Source organism: Hyperolius riggenbachi, chromosome 4 (assembly GCF_040937935.1).
Source record: "Hyperolius riggenbachi isolate aHypRig1 chromosome 4, aHypRig1.pri, whole genome shotgun sequence".
NCBI lineage: Eukaryota > Metazoa > Chordata > Amphibia > Anura > Hyperoliidae > Hyperolius > Hyperolius riggenbachi.
Window position 1 is genome coordinate 38,901,577 of NC_090649.1, and position 22,730 is coordinate 38,924,306.

The 22,730-nt window shown below is 48.5% G+C and overlaps 1 protein-coding gene across 17 annotated transcripts in view; it reads right to left on the reverse strand.

Moving 5' to 3' along the window:
• The window catches only part of OTOF (otoferlin), a 500,418-nt gene that overhangs the window by 96,661 nt on the left and 381,027 nt on the right, over nucleotides 1-22,730 (reverse strand). For all 17 annotated transcript variants that reach the window (XM_068279952.1, XM_068279942.1, XM_068279943.1 and 14 more), the window contains 3 exons: nucleotides 9,866-10,055; nucleotides 5,816-5,940; nucleotides 2,822-2,956 (listed from right to left, as the gene is read on the reverse strand). In XM_068279952.1, coding sequence (XP_068136053.1) covers nucleotides 2,822-2,956; nucleotides 5,816-5,940; nucleotides 9,866-10,055 — 450 coding nt within the window. The remainder of the gene's footprint in view (nucleotides 1-2,821; nucleotides 2,957-5,815; nucleotides 5,941-9,865; nucleotides 10,056-22,730) is intronic.

Genomic DNA, 22,730 nt, shown 5'->3' on the forward strand with positions numbered 1-22,730 from the left:
TCCCATTGCTGTTTGTGCCTTTTCTCCAGGTGCCTTCGTAAGGCACTTGTCCCTACGCGAGTGTTGGCCTTTCCACGGCTCAATTTTTGTTGGCAGAGCGAACAGATGGCTTTGGTCCGATCTGAGGCACACACATTAAAAAATTTCCACACCGCTGAGCCACCCTGAGATGTGGGCACTATGGGGACCTCAGCAGCTGATGCTGAAGGGCAAGTTGGCTGGCTGTACATAGGTGGCGATACATGGTGCCGGACACTGCCACCAGCTGTTTCTGACGAAGAGCTGCCCCAGCTTCTTTCAGCAACTTCTCTCCTCCTACTACTCTCTGACTCCCCCTCTGAACTGTCCCCCTCTTCATCTCCTCTATTGGGAACATACAGAGGATCCGTATCATCGTCATCATCGTAATCATCCTGCCCAGCTTCGCTTGCCTCAGAAAAATCCAAACATGCACCATCAGTAGGTCCTTCATCCTCCTCACACGTTACATCCATAGTGTTGGCGCGTAACTCAGTCATATGAGCTGGTGAAAATTCATCTGGCTGTAACAACAATGGCTGTGCATCAGTGATTTCACCACTAAATAATTCTTGCGAAGTGTCAAATGCAGCGGAAGTGGTGCTAGTAGTAGCGCTGGTGGCTGAGCAAAATGAGGTGTTCTGTGTCGCTAAATACTCAACCACGTCCTGACAATCTTGGGAGGTGATGGGATGTGCCTTCTTCCGAGCACTGTACTGTGGGCCAGGTCCACACGAAATTACATTTACACGACCTCGCACAGACCTGCCGGGTGGCCTTCCTCTGGCTCTGGCACTACCTCTTCCTCTACCTGTTTTGTCCATATCGGGTATGCACGGAGTGGTATATCACACTGCGTGCACTCACGTAGGTAGGTGGGTTCACTTAACTGCACAGGTATGCGCACTGATGCGGTGGGTTCACTGAACAGAACAGGTATGCAGTGGCGGGTTCACTGAACAGTACAGGTATGCAGTGGCAGGTTCACTGAACAGGTATGCAGTGGTGGGTTCACTGAACTGGTATGCAGTGGTGGGTTCACTGAACAGGTATGCAGTGGTGGGTTCACAGAACAGGTATGCAGTGGCGGGTTCACTGAACAGAACAGGTATACAGTGGCGGGTTCACAGAACAGGTATGCAGTGGCAGGTTCACTGAACAGGTATACAGTGGCGGGTTCACTGAACACAACAGGTATACAGTGGCGGGTTCACTGAACACAACAGGTATGCAGTGGCGGGTTCACTGAACAGGAATACAGTGGCGGGTTCACTGAACAGAACAGGTATGCAGTGGCTGGTTCACTGAACAGTACAGGTATGCAGTGGCAGGTTCACTGAACAGGTATGCAGTGGTGGGTTCACTGAACAGAACAGGTATACAGTGGCAGGTTCACTGAACAGAACAGGTATGCAGTGGCGGGTTCACTGAACAGAACAGGTATGCAGTGGTGGGTTCACAGAACAGGTATGCAGTGGCGGGTTCACTGAACAGAACAGGTATACAGTGGCGGGTTCACTGAACACAACAGGTATGCAGTGGCGGGTTAACTGAACAGGTATACAGTGGCGGGTTCACTGAACAGAACAGGTATGCAGTGGCGGGTTCACTGAACAGAACAGGTATACAGTGGCGGGTTCACAGAACAGGTACGCAGTGGCAGGTTCACTGAACACAACAGGTATGCAGTGGTGGGTTCACAGAACAGGTATGCAGTGGCAGGTTCACTGAACAGGTATGCAGTGGTGGGTTCACTGAACAGGTATGCAGTGGTGGGTTCACAGAACAGGTATGCAGTGGCAGGTTCACTGAACAGGTATGCAGGTATCCAGTGGGCTCACTGAACAGAACAGGTATGGTGGGCTCACTGAACAGAACAGGTGTGCAGCCATACAAGCTAAGCCTAACTAATCTTTCCCTATGAGAGACAGTCTGCAGCAGCTCGCCCTACTCTCACTAATGCAGGCACTCGAGTGAGCGTAATGGCCGCCGCTGCCTGCCTTTTATTAGGGGGGGAGTGGCTCCAGGGGCTAGTGTAGCCTAATTGGCTACACTGGGCCTGCTGACTGTGATGTAGAGGGTCAAAGTTGACCCTCATGGTGCATTATGGGGCGAACCGAACTTCTGCAAAAGTTCGCCTGCGGGACCCGAACGCGAACCACTGAAGTTCGCATGGAACCGTTCGGCCCAACTCTAGCTATAACCTCCCCTCTGGAGTCCAGTTCTATGCCTTTGTGACCATCCTGTCTGTCTCCTGCTCCCTCTAGTGCTGGCACCTCACTCCCATCATGTTTCGTGTAATCATGCAGTACGAGATGCCAGGTAGTAGGGTGAGTGGACAGGCAGAAGCACAGAACCGGACTCCAGCGGGGAGGTGAGAGCACAGCTTCAGCTGCGCTATACTCTACAGTTACACACTGGGCTGGGGTAGCGCAGGAAGGGGGTGTACTGAAATATGAAAGGATCAGTAGGTTGTCTGTATCTTAGGGACTCCCTGTATTAAGAATCCACCTTAGGGGCACGTGGTTTATATATTCTCTAGTGTATTTTTTTTTTTTTATCGGGGGGGCATTATCGACACAGGACTTCTTGCCTGGGGTGACAAAAAGGCTAGAAACGCCTCTGAATTTCAGCCTCCCCATAGTCCTATGATTGATGACAATTTTTAATAGTTTTGAGTCCAGCAATGAATTTCCCGAATGCCCGTGGATATTTTAGGTAAAGCCAGTGATGGTATAACAATGGTTCAAGATGACCAGCCATAATCGGCAGAACATATCCCCGTCACACAGTCGCTCCTTACCACGGTGTCCTGGTCGTAGATCTCAATGACAATGATGGGAGGATCGTCTCGCATCTCGTGGGCCTCTCCGTACAACTCAACGTTATCGAACACCAGCAACTGATCCCAAGTCGGACACAAAGTCTCATTCAGCACCTGTAACATTAAACAGAGATGTTACCGTGAGACTGCTTTTCTTAGGAAATAGGTAATCCCTCTACCTACTGTTAGGTTTAATGGTAGCTATTATTTTATACTGCTAATGTTTGCATAAATGAATTGCAATGCTCATTTCAGCTACTCCACAATAAGGATGGTTGAAGTGCCGATTCTGTCGAAATGTGATTTCTGCAAATGCCGATTACTGACACCGCGGCATACGGAAATCCGATTTCGATTTACGACTTCCTGTAAAAAGTGTCTTTTTATGGAATCTGCAATATTTTGGGGATGTCTGTAACAATTGTGAACATCTGTAAAATATTACGGATTCCGTAGAAAAAAAATAAACTTTTTATAGTACAGTATACTTCTCAGTACTCTAATTGGTGAAATATTTTTGAGTCGAAAGCATTGGACCAATCCGAGAATGCAGACTTTTCTCTCGGAAACTGTATTACTGCTGTAATTTTAGACCAAACACGAGACTCGAATACTACAGAGTTTTTTTCAAGTCTTGTGAATGGTTTAAATACACTATTAAATAATGACTTAAATAATACTACTGAGTATTTCTGAATTTCTAGTACTGTGATTGGCTTAAAATTTCAGTTTTTACGCCAATGAAAAGACTCGGAATTCGAAAATACTCAAACTTAGTGAATGTGCTGATTTACTGTGGGAATCAAAATAAATAGGAAATTTTAAGCCAATCACAATATACAAAAAAACTCGATAGTATCCGAGTCTCGTGATAGGTCTAAAATTACCAGCGTTATCATATTTCTGAGAAAAAAGTTGCAGTAATGCGGCTTTCCAATGGATTTTCAATTCCCAAAAGCAGATTTCTGCTATGGTAAGCCGATTGGAACTTGTCATTCACCAGAAATTTCCGACCACCTCTACTCCACAATTATCATAATAGACTCTTTTAAGACTGGGAGTGGTAAAGCACCTGATAGCCATTCAGTTTTATACAGGTGTGGAAAACAGGCAACAACTGTTTCTGCTATGTTGTATTTATATCTATAAAAAAAAAAAAATGCCAACCATGCCCATGCAATAGCACATGATGCATTTACTAGCTGTCCACCAGCCACTGCTATGTCCTGATGCCAGTAACTAGCAGGTGATGTGGTGTTACGTATTTTATGTAGAAAGACTTTGGTTTCCTTCCAAGAAGAGGGAATTTCACATAATCGTAACTTCACACCATAATTCGTAATTACCATGCAAAATCGTAATGCAAAATTTTGGGTAAAATCATAATTAATTTTGTATGTAAACATAATCAGGATTCATAATTTCTCTTTGTCATAATTTTTGCCTAATTGCGCGCCAACTTTAGCGGCTAATTGCAAAGCCCCCATATATGCTATCATCACTGTCACGGAACAGACGTGAGAAATGCAGGTGAATCGGGAAGATTCGCACAGTCCATTTTCTGATCGCTTCCTGGTTAGATTTGTGCAGTCATTGCAGCGAACAGAATGACATTCCTTCTTTTAAAAGACAGTTTTTTTTCCTTTCACCAAATGGCAGGAAGCCTTTAGCAGAGTGTCCCAGGCACCCAGTTGTGCTAAGGGCCCATCCATCAGATGAAGTCAGATAAGTAGCCTGACAGAACAAATTTAGAGGAAGGAGAGTGAGACTCCCCGGCCCCGATCACAACAGGGAAGCCGACACGTAGCCTGCTGTCCTAGCATCAAAGAGCCCTTCACCTAGAACTGCCCTGCTGTAACTCCTAGATGTATATAATATTCCATAAACTGCTATATGTGTCATATTTCCTGTGTTGCCAGGCTGGCAGGCCCTCCAAACTCACAGAGCATGCTGGGCTTTGCCTGGCGCTGGTACTGAGACAGTTTCAGAACATTCTGAGGAAAGGGCTGCCAGTTAGGCAGTTCGAAAGTGCCTTGATGATACCACAGGAGACCTACCCCTAATGTTTGGTATCAGGGTGCTGGGTAAATCGGGACGGACCTGAAAATGTTTGTAAATCTGCCCTGACCTGTACGGTTCTGTGAGATAGAGCCCATATATGGTAAGATATGATTTTTGGTCCCCAGGGGAAGGGGGAGGACTCATCTCATGTTTTAAGGGGGTGTGCGGTTCCCGCCCTCACTCCCTCCTACTGGATCAGGGGTTTTAAGAATGGCAGAGGACCCAAAATCAATGTCCTCCATTTTGAAACATCATCATGATTACATCCTTGCCAGCTTGAGGACATGCTGGCATCTGGCTTGTTTGGACTTTGCTACTGAACTGAACTGAACTGAAACCAAGAACTTTATGAGTTTTCCCAGAAGGACATATTTCCACGAACTCTAAGTATTTTCTCACTTTTATTTTTATACTATGGCTATTAATGACTATACTATGGCTATTAATGTTTCTATCATTGTTGAGTTTAATGATTTTCTGTATATATTAATTATCAGCTACTGATTGGGATAAAGTTCAATTCTTGGTCACGGTTTCTCTTTACATATGCAAGAAAGTGGGACTGATTTTCATCTCACCGTTTCCCCCAGGCCTCAGACTTACCCAGGGGCGTAGCAATAGGGGTTGCAGAGGTAGCAACCGCATCGGGGCCCTTGGGCCAGAGGGGCCCCATGGGGCCCTTTCAAAACCAAAGTATAAGCTGTTTATTGGTCCTGTGGTGGTAATAATCACTTCTATAGAAGCTTTGAATGGTAGTAATCATTAACACACTGTTCCCCATCCCCTTCTTGCACCTCTAATACTGTAGATTTTGTTACGCCGTATCAAGTGTTTTGTATAGAGTGCCTTGGGGGGCCCAATGTAAAACGCGCACCGGGGCCCCGAGCTCCATAGCTACGCCACTGGACTTACCTCTGTGCACTGGCTCTGGGTGTTGAAGAAGACGCGGGCGAAGGGGTCGGAGAGGCCGCTGCTGTCTGCTGCAAAGAGGCTGCGAGCCTGGTACATGTGGGCCCGCAGCTGGAACACTTGTTTCTCTGGAAAATACAAGGAGTATATCACAGCACAAATCCAGGGCGGGGCCAGGAACCCATCAGGCACAGCAGCTATCTGTCTTGGCAGCAGCCGCTCCTGGAGGACCTGGCACAGAACCTTGCCTGTCCCTAGGGGCCCCCCAAATCACTGCTACTTCCAACTGCATCCAAGGACCACTATCATGACAAATGTTAAATAAATGTGTACACATACTCATTGGAGGTACATTTCTCCCATAGTAAAATGCAGTATAACTTACTTTTCTCCTATGTTGCTGTCACTTACAATAGGCAGTACAAATCTGACTAATCAATCTCCTAATGGGTGATTCTCTGCATCTCCTTTATTTATAAAAACAATCCCTGTGTAATTATCCGCTCAGCTGGCTGCACAGGCAGACAGCTGTTTGACCATTCCTTGACTCTGTGGGGTGCAGGTCTCTGGAAAAGAGACCTGTCTCTGCTTTGCAAGCTTCAGACCTGCTCTGCTGAGGAATTTGCATATGCTGATTATGCAAATTGCCTAGTTGCCTCCCTTGAAGGCTTGCAGCATAAATACCATTTGATCCCACAATCCTTTGCTGGTCATCATGGTTTGTTACTGTTAAAACACTCCTGGAGTGTCAGCCTTGCTATTTTTTGCTAAAGATTATCTTAGAGTATTCCTGGGGACTGCATTAGGCATCCCTCTAGTACAGTCAGGTTGTATTATTTGTATTGGATGTTCTGTCTTCTGTTTGTCCTTGCGATTGCACTGTCGCCAGCGGTTGGCGATGGTGAATCGTTTGCTCCAGAACTTGGATCACACTTGCTCTGGAGGAAAGAGCAGTGGATCCTACTAAGCTCTGTTTCTGTACTTGGATCACACTCAGGGGCGTAGCAATAGGGGGTGCAGAGGTAGCGACCGCATCGGGGCCCTTGGACCAGAGGGGCCCCAAAGGGCCCTCCTTCAACTACAGTATTAGCTCTCTATTGGTCCTGTGCTCATAATAATCCCTTCTATAGATACTTTGAACAGTGGTGATAATTAACAAGCCATTTTCCATCCCTTTCTTGCACCTCTGACACTGTAGTTGCCATTGGCAGGTTTTGGCGCGCCGTATCACTTGTTATGTATAGAGTGCTTGGGGGGGTCCCATTGTAAAACTTGCATCGGGGCCCACAGCTCTTTAGCTACGCCACTGATCACACTTGCTCTGGCGGAAAGAGCAGTGGATCCTACTAAGCTCTGTTTCTGTACTTGGATCACACTTGCTCTGGCGGAAAGGGCAGTGGATCCTGCTAAGCTCTGTTTCTGTACTTGGATCACACTTGCTCTGGCGGAAAGAGCAGTGGATCCTGCAAGCCTGTTTCTGTACTTGGATCACACTTGCTCTGGTGGAAAAGAGCAGTGGATCCTGCTAACTCTATTTCCCTACTTGGTTCACACTCGCTCTGGCGGAAAGAGCGGTGGATCCTTCCTGTCCTATCCCTGAACCTAGATCGCACTCGCTCTGGCGGAAGAGCGGTGGATCTTATCTGACCTATTCCTGTTTCTGTTTGTTTGTGTGTCTGGATCGCACTCGCTCTAGCGGTAGCAGCGGTGGTTCCTTTGGAACTCTGTCTGGGAGTGTAGGCCAGAGCTGCGGTTGCTGCTGGCTGCTCCTTCTCTCTGTCTTGTCTGATACGAACGCTTGCTGTAGGCTCGGTGGTGTAACTGTTAAGCAAGCGTTCGCGGTCTCTGTTTCGTGTTTGTGTGGCGTTGGTTAGTTAGGGTGGCGTGCTTGTCTCTGTTGCGCTTATCGTGCGGAGACTGCGCCGTAAACGCGTTCGCTGTTGCGAATGAGTGCGGTGTTTGCGTTTAGCTAGCGTTTTTTATTTTCCTTATCTTCTCATTGTTGTTTGCTGTGCCTTTGCTACCCTCGTGCTCTGTCTTGCTCGGTCTTGTGTCGCCATTGCCTCTCTCGCGATTGCGTTCCTACTTTGTTTCTGCTGTTGTGTGTTCACCGTCGCGGGTTGGCGACTAGATTGGTGCACACACATACATTCTGTCCCTGTGCTCATTCTCATTGGCAATCACATCCTTGCGATTGCGTTCTCACTTGGTTTCCACTGTTGTGTGTCCACCGTCGCAGGTTGGTGATGAGATTGGTGGACATACATACATTCCTTCTCTGTGCTTATTCAGTCTTGTGTCGCTGTTAGCAATCGCCATCTCTTGCGATTGCTTTCCCACCTGATCTTAACGGTTGTGTGTTCATCGTCGCTGGATGGCGACTAGATTGGTGGACACACATACACCCTGTCGCTGTGCTCTCTCTCTTTAAGGGCTATCTTGCCCTGCATTGCTTCCCCTCGTACAATTCCTATCTGGCATCTGTGGCTGTGCAGAGGATCTGTTCCTCTGCACTCCACGGCTCCATCTGCCGGCAGGAATTCCCCTCTACAGATGCATTGCACCTTTTGCTGGATTCTCTCAGATTATACGCTTGTGGAGGATTTCCGCAGTGTCAGCGCGCATCCTGTGTGCTGACCACGGAAAGAATTCCACAATAGTTACACCCTGGAAAGGATCTATGCAAGCTCCCTACTCCCTTGCACCCTGTTTTGACAGTTAAACAGAGCACCTGCTGTCTAGAAAGTACTTTTGAAAATAGAAAACCTTATCGCCCATGAGGAGATGGACTAGTTCAGTAACCTGTCAGATCTGTCAGGATTTTCCTACCTATTGTAAGCAACAGGAACATGGGAGAAAAGTAATCAATAGTGCATTTTAATCTGGGAGAAATGTACTTTTTATAAGTATGTATTTTAAATGTTACATTTTTTTATCACGAGCAATCATTTAAAAACATTAGAGAATATTCTGAAATCAATTACACACATTTAGGGTGCAATACTAATAAAATGTACAGTTTATGTCATCGCCAGGGCCGGCCTTAGGTTTCACGGCGCCCTGAGCAAAACCTGATTTTTGTGACCCCCCCCCTCATCATCTTCCCACGTGCATATACACACACAGGCCTATATGCAATTCCCCTTTTCTCCTGAGATATCTCCTAGAACAGTGGTTCCCAACCTTTTTGATGTTATGACACATCACGTTAAATGCTCAGATCTCTGTGTCACGTATGATAGAAAAAAATACTATTAATAACCACGAATGGATGGAAAGAGTGCATTATCCTGAATACATTTAAAAATGAAGGCTAGAACCTTTCAGGAATATTAACAAAAACAATCAGTTGGACAGTTAGCCGCCTTCCCCCCATTTAGAATGATAGCACAGCACTGACAATTTGCACCACGCATTATAGCCGCAGTGCGCCCCCCAAAACGCCCTCAGACTCAGAATAGGTAGGTAGCCAGGTATAGGTGCTCCCAAGTATAGGATCTCATGTGTAGGTGCCCTCAATATAGGTTGCCAAGCATAGGTGCCCCCAGTATAGGAAGTCAGTTGAAGCTCTCCATCCCCCCATAGGTAGCCAGGCGTACATGCCTCCAGTATAGGTAGCCAGGTGTTGGAGCCCTCAGTAAAGCTATAGGTGTCCCCAGTATAGGAAATCCGGTGTAGGTGCCCTTAGTAAAGGTAACTAGCTATAGGCGCCCCCTTGGAAGCTGGCGCCCTGAGCGACCGCTCCGGTCGCTCATATCAAAGGCCGGCTATGGTCATCGCCCCTGGGAAGGGGGGTGAAGATTGCAATAAACTTCTCCTGCTGCTGGGGCGGTGCCTCCACTTGGCTACGCCAGTGGTGTCTGTACATGGTTCATTACCTGTAATGTTACCCTATCGATCAAACATCAATCAATAAAGATGATAATTATTTAACACAACTTCATAGAGTCTGCTAATAATAATGTAATACTCCTGAGTATCACCATTGTGCATGCTATTTTGGCCTGACCTCTGGAGATATGGTTTGCCAGGAGTAGAGATGCCGACTCTTACTTGTATAACTGAGGCTGATAGGAGGGAAGCATTGCAAGCCCGGGCCTTTGGCAGCTTTAATCTCCTCAAACCCACATGGAAGACCGCTCAGGAAGTCCTTCCGCTGCTTGTTCAGGCCAAGCCACATGTAGACCTCCATCTTGGCCTGTACCGTCCAACCGGCAGGACCGAAACCCCTCTTTCCGGGAAGCTAGAGGGAAACATTGAAACTCATTTAGACATAGCAAAGAGAACCCAAAAAAAGGAGACACCAAGAGCCCAATATAGTGTAGTATGAGTGACCATATGGATATGGACACAGAGGCACTAAGCTTGATTACAGCCTTGCAGGAGTTATATGCTGCGTTCATAGCCTGAGGAAGCGGGATATGCCTGCAAAATGTGTTGCACTTTCTAGAGCATGTAAATAAACTTGTTTTTGTTGAAACATTTCAACAGTTTATTGTGTCTGCTTGGAGGAGGTAATTCCACCTCGACCTCCTCTACTTTTAACCTTTTTTAGTAATTTATATTCTTCTGGCACCTCTGTTTGCTTGTGCATCCTTTAGACATACGTAGGTTCAAATGTATCCATTATTCATTGCAGGGTTCATTGTAGGATTGTGTCAGGGTAAAAGTGGGGTAAAACTGTGTGAAATGTTAATCACATGACCAGGAGTCATGACCAGGATCACATGACCAGATGCAGGAGTCAATCAAAACACCAGTTGAGTTAGTATTTCAGTGGTTGCTTTTGATGAGAGCTGCTGATCAACATGAGAATTCCTGAGAAGAACTCTGAAGACTTGTGAGGCACAAAATCCAATTCCATTTACCCCCTGCTCTGCGTTTATTATGTAGTCCACATGCGGTCTGCAGTCTCCATAGAACGGGGAGTATTATGGGAAAACGGAGGATGACGCCGGGCCACAGGAGGTGCGGTAAGCTTATGCACACCTCCCCTCACACACACAGGGCGTCAATGTGCAGATGTTTTTAGAAACAAGGTATTTTTAGGGTTCCTTCACACGGGCGTGGTGCGTTGCAGCAAATTGCTGCACTGCTACCACAGCCTAATACCCTCTGGGGAAGTTCATACATCCCACATTGCGTTACGCTGTGCCGGAAGCGCCCAATCTAGCGCAGAATATTTGTACCGCGCAGGATATGCGGCGACCAGCGGCAATCTGCATCGGCCTGGAAGTCATGTTAGTCTATGCCGACACCGATTTTTTTAAAAAAGTGTACTTCATACCGCGCCTGCACGGAAGTGTAATTTTACAATAGGCTTCCGCATACCCGAAGCAGGAAGTGGCCGCAAGTGTGCGTCACTTCCTGCTTGGCTGATGGCCAGACAGGGAACACCTTGTCCTAACGCGATGTTCCCTGAAGGCCTGTCTTTGGTGGTGCGATACGGTGCGGCGGAAGCGGCGCACCGCATCGCTAACGCTGGTTTGCAGTGTGAAATCACCCTTAAATGTCTCCTCTACTGGGAAACACATGGATGAACCGAGGATGGAGGCAAACGATGATGGAGGCCTCACATAAAATCACTTCTTGCCATTGTCCTGTGACATAACTGCGGGGAAGGGGGGGGGGGGACTGGGATCGCGCACGAGGTGATGAAGTTGTCTGGAAACGTTTGAATGTATTATCCAGAGCTGTAGGATCCGGAGTCACGTGACAGCAGGGTGTAATATGCATGGACGCACCTGTGCATGTACACCACAACCACTGCCTACAACACAAACCCTGCAGCGGTTGTGGTGGGCATGCTTTGCCCGGCGGGCGCTGTGCGATGGTTGTGTGAGTGTGCAGACTCTGATGTGCGCACCTGCAGGCTTTGGGTGGCAGTGTCATTCGCGTTGAAGGTGGTGGTGGTTTTGAAAACTGGGGGTTCACCATTTTAAAATAATGTTTAATGTGCATACAAAACTACACCTGAGATTGGGGTTTAGGAGGAAAGATGGTGACTTGTGGGTCTCTGATCCGGCCGGGCTTCGGCGGATCTGGCAGAGAGCGATGAGGATCATGCAGGGTAATTCGCTCTTTGCGAGCCGTCATTAATGTGTTGTCATAACAAGGCTTATTCCAGGCGTGACAGCTGTAGCGGGTGTAACACAGTAATAGGGAGGCCAGGCGGGAGCGTGGAGGAGTGACAGTAATAAGCTGCTCCATTACCCGCGCTAATAGAGGTCATATATCAGGGCACACAGCTCTGCTTACACCGCAAAGCCTGGGAGTGCATCTGCCAGCGGGATACCTATGTGTGTATATACAGACCTACATACAGTACATATATCAGGGCACAGAGCTCTGCTTACACCGCAATGCCTGGGAGCGCATCTGCCAGCGGGATACCTATGTGTGTATATACAGACCTACATACAGTACATATATCAGGGCACAGAGCTCTGCTTACACCGCAAAGCCTGGGAGTGCATCTGCCAGCGGGATACCTATGTGTGTATATACAGACCTACATACAGTACATATATCAGGGCACAGAGCGCTGCTTACACCGCAATGCCTGGGAGCGCATCTGCCAGCGGGATACCTATGTGTGTATATACAGACCTACATACAGTACATATATCAGGGCACAGAGCGCTGCTTACACCGCAATGCCTGGGAGCGCATCTGCCAGCGGGATACCTATGTGTGTATATACAGACCTACATACAGTACATATATCAGGGCACAGAGCTCTGCTTACACCGCAATGCCTGGGAACGCATCTGCCAGCGGGATACCTATGTGTGTATATACAGACCTACATACAGTACATATATCAGGGCACACAGCTCTGCTTACACCGCAATGCCTGGGAGCGCATCTGCCAGTGGGATACCTATGTGTGTATATACAGACCTACATACAGTACATATATCAGGGCACAGAGCTCTGCTTACACTGCAATGCCTGGGAGTGCATCTGCCAGCGGGATACCTATGTGTGTGTATATACAGACCTACATACAGTACATATATCAGGGCACAGAGCTCTGCTTACAGCGCAATGCCTGGGAGCGCATCTGCCAGCGGGATACCTATGTGTGTGTATACAGACCTACATACAGTACATATATCAGGGCACAGAGCTCTGCAATGCCTGGGAGCGCATCTGCCAGCAGGATACCTATGTGTGTGTATACAGACCTACATACAGTACATATATCAGGGCACAGAGCTCTGCAATGCCTGGGAGCGCATCTGCTAGCAGGATACCTATGTGTGTGTATACAGACCTACATACAGTACATATATCAGGGCACAGAGCTCTGCTTACTCCGCAATGCCTGGGAGCGCATCTGCCAGCGGGATACCTATGTGTGTATATACAGGCCTACATACAGTACATATATCAGGGCACAGAGCTCTGCAATGCCTGGGAGTGCATCTGCCAGCAGTAAACCTATGTGTGGATATACAGACCTACATACAGTACATATATCAGGGCACAGAGCTCTGCTTACACTGCAATGCCTGGGAGCGCATCTGCCAGCGGGATACCTATGTGTGTGTATACAGACCTACATACAGTACATATATCAGGGCACAGAGCTCTGCAATGCCTGGGAGTGCATCTGCCAGCAGTAAACCTATGTGTGGATATACAGACCTACATACAGTACATATATCAGGGCACAGAGCTCTGCTTACACTGCAATGCCTGGGAGCGCATCTGCCAGCAGGATTCCTATGTGTGTATATACAGACCTACATACAGTACATATATCAGGGCACAGAGCTCTGCAATGCCTGGGAGTGCATCTGCCAGCAGTAAACCTATGTGTGTATATACAGACCTACATACAGTACATATATCAGGGCACAGAGCTCTGCTTACACTGCAATGCCTGGGAGCGCATCTGCCAGCGGGATACCTATGTGTGTGTATACAGACCTACATACAGTACATATATCAGGGCACAGAGCTCTGCTTACACTGCAATGCCTGGGAGCGCATCTGCCAGCGGGATACCTATGTGTGTGTATATACAGACCTACATACAGTACATATATCAGGGCACACAGCTCTGCTTACACCGCAATGCCTGGGAGCGCATCTGCCAGCGGGATATCTATGTGTGTGTATATACAGACCTACATACAGTACATATATCAGGGCACAGAGCTCTGCTTACACCGCAATGCCTGGGAGCGCATCTGCCAGCGGGATATCTATGTGTGTGTATATACAGACCTACATACAGTACATATATCAGGGCACAGAGCTCTGCAATGCCTGGGAGTGCATCTGCCAGCAGTAAACCTATGTGTGGATATACAGACCTACATACAGTACATATATCAGGGCACAGAGCTCTGCTTACACTGCAATGCCTGGGAGCGCATCTGCCAGCAGGATTCCTATGTGTGTATATACAGACCTACATACAGTACATATATCAGGGCACAGAGCTCTGCAATGCCTGAGAGCGCATCTGCCAGCGGGATTCCTTAGTGTGTATATACAGACCTACATACAGTACATATATCAGGGCACACAGCTCTGCTTACACTGCAATGCCTGGGAGCGCATCTGCCAGCGGGATACCTATGTGTGTATATACAGACCTACATACAGTACATATATCAGGGCACAGAGCTCTGCTTACACTGCAATGCCTGGGAGCGCATCTGCCAGCGGGATACCTATGTGTGTGTATACAGACCTACATACAGTACATATATCAGGGCACAGAGCTCTGCAATGCCTGGGAGTGCATCTGCCAGCAGTAAACCTATGTGTGTATATACAGACCTACATACAGTACATATATCAGGGCACAGAGCTCTGCTTACACCGCAATGCCTGGGAGCGCATCTGCCAGCGGGATACCTATGTGTGTGTATACAGACCTACATACAGTACATATATCAGGGCACAGAGCTCTGCTTACACCGCAATGCCTGGGAGCGCACCTGCCAGCGGGATACCTATGTGTGTTGTAGGGGCCATCGGGGCTGGGTAATAGATGGGAGGTATATTTCCCCGGTATTTGGACTATGGTCACTTTAAAACCCTGTGTGGTCCTAGGAAGGGAGTCCGGATTTTAGCAGCAAGCAGTTGCTGCTTGGTTTTTTTCTTCTCAGGGCCGGACTCCTGGGATGGGAGGGAAGGAAGGGCGGGCCTTCCCATCCCACCTAGGTACACACCTGGTTGTCAGTGAGGCTGAGAGTCTCACTAATTATGGTATTGATGAGATGCAAATTTATGCTTAAGAAGCAGCCTCAGAGGCAGTCTGGGGAGAGGTGTTGAAGGAGTAGCAAGTATGCTATGGAATCTCCTGACAAGGAATATTGGAGTATTTGATGGAAGCCAAACCATACCCTGTCTGTTGTTTGTATGGTGTTGGCCTGATGAAAACTGAACTTTGTTTGATCCTGCTGGACTGTATATTACCAAGCTGAAGTAAGCTGAACTGTTATTTTCCAGTTATTACTGCTGCATTGAAGCTGTTTTCTTCTACTGCACAATAAACGGACTTTGTTTTATACATCTGTGTACTGCGTGCTGGCTGCGACCCCCTCTAAACTTCACAACTGGTGCTCGGATGCGGGCAGCGCAGCACTGCAGGAAAAGAAAAAGTTCCGTTTAAAAAGTGACATTTAAAGGGCCAGTCTCCTTGTATGCATGATGGAGGAATTGCTGAAACAAATGGCCTTAGCAACTGTGCAGCTACAGCAGAGTATGGTGTCTCAGCAGGCGAGTATGGTGACTCAACAGCAAGCCACGGAAGCCCTGCGAGAGGCCTCAGAGACGCAAGCCAAAATCCTGCTTGAGGCGGTGCAGAAGCTGGCCCAGGGGAGAGAGACAGCAGGAGCTGCCCCTAGCAACCAGGCGATGGTGAGAGCCAGCCACTTTCTGCAGAAACTAACCCCCACAGATGATGTGGAAGCCTTTCTGAAAACGTTCGAAAGGACAGCAGAGCGGGAAGGATGGCCGAAAGACAAATGGGCTGGTATCCTTGCACCGTTCCTGACGGGAGAACCCCAGAAGGCCTACTACGATCTCAACTCTGCAGACGCCCTCGACTATGATCGACTACAGGCAGAGATCCTGGCCCGACTAGGTGTAACAACAGCGGTCCGGGCACAGAGGGTGTACAGCTGGCAATACCGGATGGATCATCCAGCCAGATCGCAGATGTATGACCTCATCCAACTGGCGACAAAGTGGCTGCAACCAGAGGTACTGACCGGGCCTGAGATGGTGGAGCGATTCGTGCTGGATCGTTTTCTGCGTGCCCTGCCGGTGGGACTACAGCGATGGGTCAGTCATGCGGACCCCAAAAAAGCGGAGCAGCTGGTGGAGTTGGTGGAGAGATATACCGTAGTGGAGGATCTACTCTCTCCGAAGGGCCAGGCGGGCCCCATCTTACCCCGTGTTGCAAGGCTCCCTGACTCTGGAAAGGGTGCTTCACGGAACCCCGCAACCAGCATCACCAGCAATAGGGAAGTATTCCCAACAGCCGCTCAGGGGTTGCCACCTGCTATTGCTACACCCCGGAAGGGAGGTGTGATCCAGTGTTGGAGATGTTCTGCTTGGGGCCATACCAGAGCCCAGTGTCCACTGCAGGAGGAACCCATGCAGTGTGACGTACTACGGAGGGTGTCCTTTTTTGCCCAGGAGGTATGCCTGGCAGAGTGCCAGGAGAGTTTTGTGTGTCCCGTCAGTGTGAACCAGGTACCTGCCAAAGCCTTGCTGGACTCAGGCAGTATGGTAACCATGGTGCATGCTGATCTGATTGGAACTATTGACACTGTGCTAAAGCCGCTTAAGGTGGTGTGTATTCACGGAGACACAAAGACTTATCCTGTGGTGCCAGTGTCGATTTCAACGGACTGTGGGACAATTACTCACGACGTCGGTGTGGTAAGAAACCTAATGTGCCAAGTTATATTGGGTCGAGACTTTCCACTATTTTGGGTACTGTGGGAGAATGTCAAGGGGAAGTTGTTTAAGGACTCTGATAATAACTTAGCCCCTCCTCCCCCTACCAGAGAACTTGATGTACCAAGTCTAGATACAAATGTTGCAGAAAATGTATTGCAAAATGATCATGTATTATTGCAAAAAGATGATGTCATGTTGCCAATGGATGAAAATGAGACTGACCATCCTTGTCGGGACCCTGAGCAGGTTACTGAGGGGGGGATGATTCCCCATTACAAGTTATGTTGGGCGAGGATGATGAGGAATCTTCCCCCCAATCTATGCTCCCTGACCTGGATGTGTCAAAAGGGTTGTTTATCACTGCGCAGATGCGGGATCCAACGTTATCCCATGCGAGAGAACAAGTATCTGTGGTAAATGGAGTTCCCCAGGAACCGGGGGCAGAGGAGAGATTCCCTCATTTTTCAGTTCATGGGGATATGTTATATCGGGTTGCCAAGGTCAGAGAAGAGGTTGTTGAGCAGCTGCTAGTGCCTCAGGAGTTTCGGAGGATGGTACTAGACTTGGCTCACAATGAAGCATTGGGAGGTCACCTGGGTGCCGAGAAAACGGAGGCGCGGATAACTGACAGGTTTTACTGGCCTGGGTTAAAGGCCGAAGTAAAGAATTACTGCGCTTCTTGCCCCACCTGTCAGTTGACCGCGCCAGTGTCCCATTTTCGAAGCCCTTTGGTGCCCTTGCCAATCATCGAGGTGCCATTCGAGCGCATTGCCATGGATATAGTGGGGCCACTGGTAAAGTCTGCCAGGGGGCACCAATATATCCTTGTCATACTCGACTATGCCACTCGCTACCCGGAAGCCTTTCCGTTAAGAAAACCCACGTCCAAAGCTATCGCCCGAGAATTGTTTAATATGTTCACTCGGACGGGTTTTCCTAAGGAAATTCTTACGGACCAAGGAACCCCGTTTATGTCTAAAGTGATGGGTGATGTGTGTAAACTGTTCCAGATTAAGCAGATGAGAACCTCTGTTTACCACCCTCAGACAGATGGGCTGGTGGAACGGTTTAATAAAACCTTAAAAATGATGTTAAAAAGAGTTGTTCAAAGGGACGGAAAAGATTGGGATTGTTTATTGCCGGCAGTGATGTTTGCTGTTCGGGAGGTACCTCAAGCCTCCACAGGTTTTTCACCATTTGAACTGGTCTATGGGCGCAGACCTCGAGGGTTGCTTGACTTGGTCAAAGAAACCTGGGAAAGTGAGTCCAGTGCCCACAAAAGTGTGGTGGAACACGTTTCCCAGTTGCAAGAACGCATTGCCAAGGTGATGCCCCTGGTCAAGGAACACTTACTGGCAGCCCAAGAAGCGCAGAGTAGGGTATACAACCGCTCCGCAAAGATCAGGCAGTTCCAGGTGGGGGATAGAGTGGCAGTATTGATCCCAACCGTGGAGAGTAAATTCTTGGCCAGGTGGCACGGTCCCTTCGAGATCGTTGAAAAAGTGGGGGAAGTGAATTATAAGGTACATCAGCCAGGGAGACGGAAACCCTATCAACTGTATCACGTCAATCTGTTAAAACCCTGGAAAGAGAGAGAGACCACGCCGGTTAGGGTAGGTGTGAGTGTTGTACCCAAAATCAGCATTGAGGATGTGAAAATAGCCCCCACTCTTTCCAAATCCCAGGTCCAACAAGTAAAAGAGTTTCTTCAGAGAAACAAGGGGATATTTTCGGATTTGCCTGGACTTACGGGTATGGTGGAGCACAACATTGTTACTGAGCCCAGGGCTAAAGTGTTTGTCAGGCCCTATCGCATCCCGGAGGCCCGCAGAAAGGCGGTGTCAGAGGAAGTGAAGCGCATGTTAGAATTGGACGTTATTGAAGAATCGCAGAGTGAATGGTCAAGCCCGATTGTGTTGGTACCCAAGCCAAACGGAACTCTGCGATTCTGTAACGATTTCCGGAAATTAAACAATTTCCAAATTTGACGGTTATCCCATGCCCCGTGTGGACGAATTGATAGAAAGGTTAGGCCCAGCCCGCTACATAACCACATTAGATCTGACCAAAGGATATTGGCAAATACCCTTGGCCAAAGACGCCAGAGAGAAAACGGCATTTTCTACACCTGAGGGCCATTTTCAGTATAAAAGAATGCCGTTTGGGTTACAGACAGCCCCGGCCACATTTCAGAGAGTTATGGACAGAATGTTGCGTCCACACCAAAGATACGCGTCGGTCTATTTAGACGACATCGTAATTTTCAGTTCAGACTGGGAGTCCCACCTTCCCAAGGTGCAAGCAGTCCTGGATGCGTTAAAGAAGGCGGGTTTTACAGTGAACCCCGAGAAATGTGCCCTAGGTATGGAGGAAGCAAAGTACTTGGGGTACATTGTCGGAAGGGGGTTGGTAAAACCCCAAATTAACAAAATTGAGGCAATCCAGGAATGGCCCCGCCCCATCAGTAAGAAACAGGTTCGAGCTTTCTTAGGGATAGTGGGATACTACAGACGGTTCATTCCCAATTTTTCTACCCTAGCAGCTCCCCTAACTGACTTGACCAAGGGCCGGAAGTCAGTGATGATACAGTGGACAGCAGAGACAGAAAAAGCATTTTTGGAGCTGAAATCGGCATTATGTAGTCACCCTGTCCTGGTAGCCCCCGATTTCACTCGAGAGTTCGTAGTGCAGACAGATGCCTCAGATGTTGGGTTGGGGGCGGTCCTGTCTCAGGTGATTGATGGAGAAGAACATCCCATAGTTTTTCTCAGTCGGAAGCTGACGGCCGCTGAGAGAAACTATGCGGTAGTGGAGAGGGAATGCTTGGCCATAAAATGGGCCCTGGACTCCCTGCGCTACTATTTGTTGGGTAGAAAATTTAGGTTGATCTCTGACCATGCCCCGCTAGCATGGATGAAAAGAAACAAAGGAACGAATGCAAGAGTGTCCCGGTGGTTTCTCTCTCTCCAGGAGTTCAACTATGTGGTGGAACATAGGCCGGGTAAAGTGCACCAGAACGCTGATGCCCTTTCCCGAGTCCACTGTTTAGTGGGTCTATGTGCCTCCACCGCCTCGGGGTTGAGGCAGAGGGGGGGGATATGTAGGGGCCATCGGGGCTGGGTAATAGATGGGAGGTATATTTCCCCGGTATTTGGACTATGGTCACTTTAAAACCCTGTGTGGTCCTAGGAAGGGAGTCCGGATTTTAGCAGCAAGCAGTTGCTGCTTGGTTTTTTTCTTCTCAGGGCCGGACTCCTGGGATGGGAGGGAAGGAAGGGCGGGCCTTCCCATCCCACCTAGGTACACACCTGGTTGTCAGTGAGGCTGAGAGTCTCACTAATTATGGTATTGATGAGATGCAAATTTATGCTTAAGAAGCAGCCTCAGAGGCAGTCTGGGGAGAGGTGTTGAAGGAGTAGCAAGTATGCTATGGAATCTCCTGACAAGGAATATTGGAGTATTTGATGGAAGCCAAACCATACCCTGTCTGTTGTTTGTATGGTGTTGGCCTGATGAAAACTGAACTTTGTTTGATCCTGCTGGACTGTATATTACCAAGCTGAAGTAAGCTGAACTGTTATTTTCCAGTTATTACTGCTGCATTGAAGCTGTTTTCTTCTACTGCACAATAAACGGACTTTGTTTTATACATCTGTGTACTGCGTGCTGGCTGCGACCCCCTCTAAACTTCACAGTGTATATACAGACCTACATACAGTACATATATCAGGGCACAGAGCTCTGCTTACACTGCAATGCCTGGGAGCGCATCTGCCAGCGGGATACCTATGTGTGTGTATACAGACCTACATACAGTACATATATCAGGGCACAGAGCTCTGCTTACAGCGCAATGCCTGGGAGCACATCTGCCAGCGGGATACCTATGTGTGTATATACAGACCTACATACATATATCAGGGCACAGAGCTCTGCTTACACTGCAATGCCTGGGAGCTCTGCTTACACCGAATTGCCTGGGAAACGCATCTGCCAGCGGGATACCTATGTGTGTATATACAGACCTACATACAGTACATATATCAGGGCACAGAGCTCTGCTTACTCTGCAATGCCTGGGAGCGCATCTGCCAGCGGGAAACCTATGTGTGTATATACAGGCCTACATACAGTACATATATCAGGGCACAGAGCTCTGCTTACACTGCAATGCCTGGGAGCGCATCTGCCAGCGGGATACCTATGTGTGTATATACAGGCCTACATACAGTACATATATCAGGGCACAGAGCTCTGCTTACACTGCAATGCCTGGGAGCGCATCTGCCAGCGGGAAACCTATGTGTGTATATACAGACCTACATACAGTACATATATCAGGGCACAGAGCTCGGGTTACACCGCATTGCCTGGGAGCGCATCTGCCAGCGGGATTCCTTAGTGTGTATATACAGACCTACATACAGTACATATACCAGGGCACAGAGCTCTGCTTACACTGCAATGCCTGGGAGCGCATCTGCCAGCGGGATACCTATGTGTGTATATACAGACCTACATACAGTACATATATCAGGGCACACAGCTCTGCTTACACTGCAATGCCTGGGAACGCATCTGCCAGCGGGATATCTATGTGTGTGTATACAGACCTACATACAGTACATATATCAGGGCACAGAGCTCTGCTTACAGCGCAATGCCTGGGAGCGCATCTGCCAGCGGGATACCTATGTGTGTGTATACAGACCTACATACAGTACATATATCAGGGCACAGAGCTCTGCTTACACTGCAATGCCTGGGAGCGCACCTGCCAGCGGGATACCTATGTGTGTATATACAGGCCTACATACAGTACATATATCAGGGCACAGAGCTCTGCTTACACCGCAATGCCTGGGAGCGCATCTGCCAGCGGGATACCTATGTGTGTGTATACAGACCTACATACAGTACATATATCAGGGCACAGAGCTCTGCTTACACCGCAATGCCTGGGAGCGCATCTGCCAGCGGGATACCTATGTGTGTGTATACAGACCTACATACAGTACATATATCAGGGCACAGAGCTCTGCTTACACCGCAATGCCTGGGAGCGCATCTGCCAGCGGGATACCTATGTGTGTATATACAGACCTACATACACACAGTAATTATGTGGACACTTCAAACAAGGCTAATCTCAAATGCTGATCAGTTAACCAGCAGCTGGAACTTTGCTTCGGCCTAATCAGAATTGGGGTGAAAAGCAGACCTGTATTCTGAAGATATTTACTGTATGGAAACCTAATCACTATTTTGTGTTTGTAAAGAAACGGAGGTCGTTCAAGCAGGGCCGGATTTCTGGAACGGCCACATAGGCCTGGGCCTTCGGCCGCTGCAGCCCAGGGGGGCACCTTGCGATCAGGGACATAGGAAGTTCCAGAATCTATTTATCTCAGTCAGTGCAAAGTTCAGTTTCTGAATTCTGAACCTTTTCAAACCTTAAGGGGAACCTGAGATGGCCTCAATGCTTTATTTATATAGAATGTTTATTTATACACACCTGGGGCTTCCTCCAGCCCCCTGAGGTCTGTGGCATCCCTTGCTGTCCTCTCTGGCGCCCCCCTCGTTCACTAGATATCCTCGTTGGTAATCCAGCAGGCTGCGCTCTTCTGCGCACGCGCACCCCCACCCCCCATTACGCTCCTAATCCTGGAAGCATTCTGCTCCTACACAGTAGTACTCCCCAGGCGCAGAACGCTCCGTGGCACGGGAGTGCAGTGGGGCCACACACGCGTCCGAGTCGCATCTGCGCAGAGGCCCATTACTGATGGTGACTGACTGGATTACAGACTAGGATATCTAGTGAACGGAGGGTCCGGCGAGGACGGCAAGGGAGGCCACAGGCCTCATGGCGCTGGTGGAAACCCCAGGTAAGTGTAAATAAGGCACAGTGTACCATCTCAGGTACACTTTAAGGAGCCATACTTCACTCAATGTTTGGCCAGACTCACCAGTAGATAGGTCTCTTTCT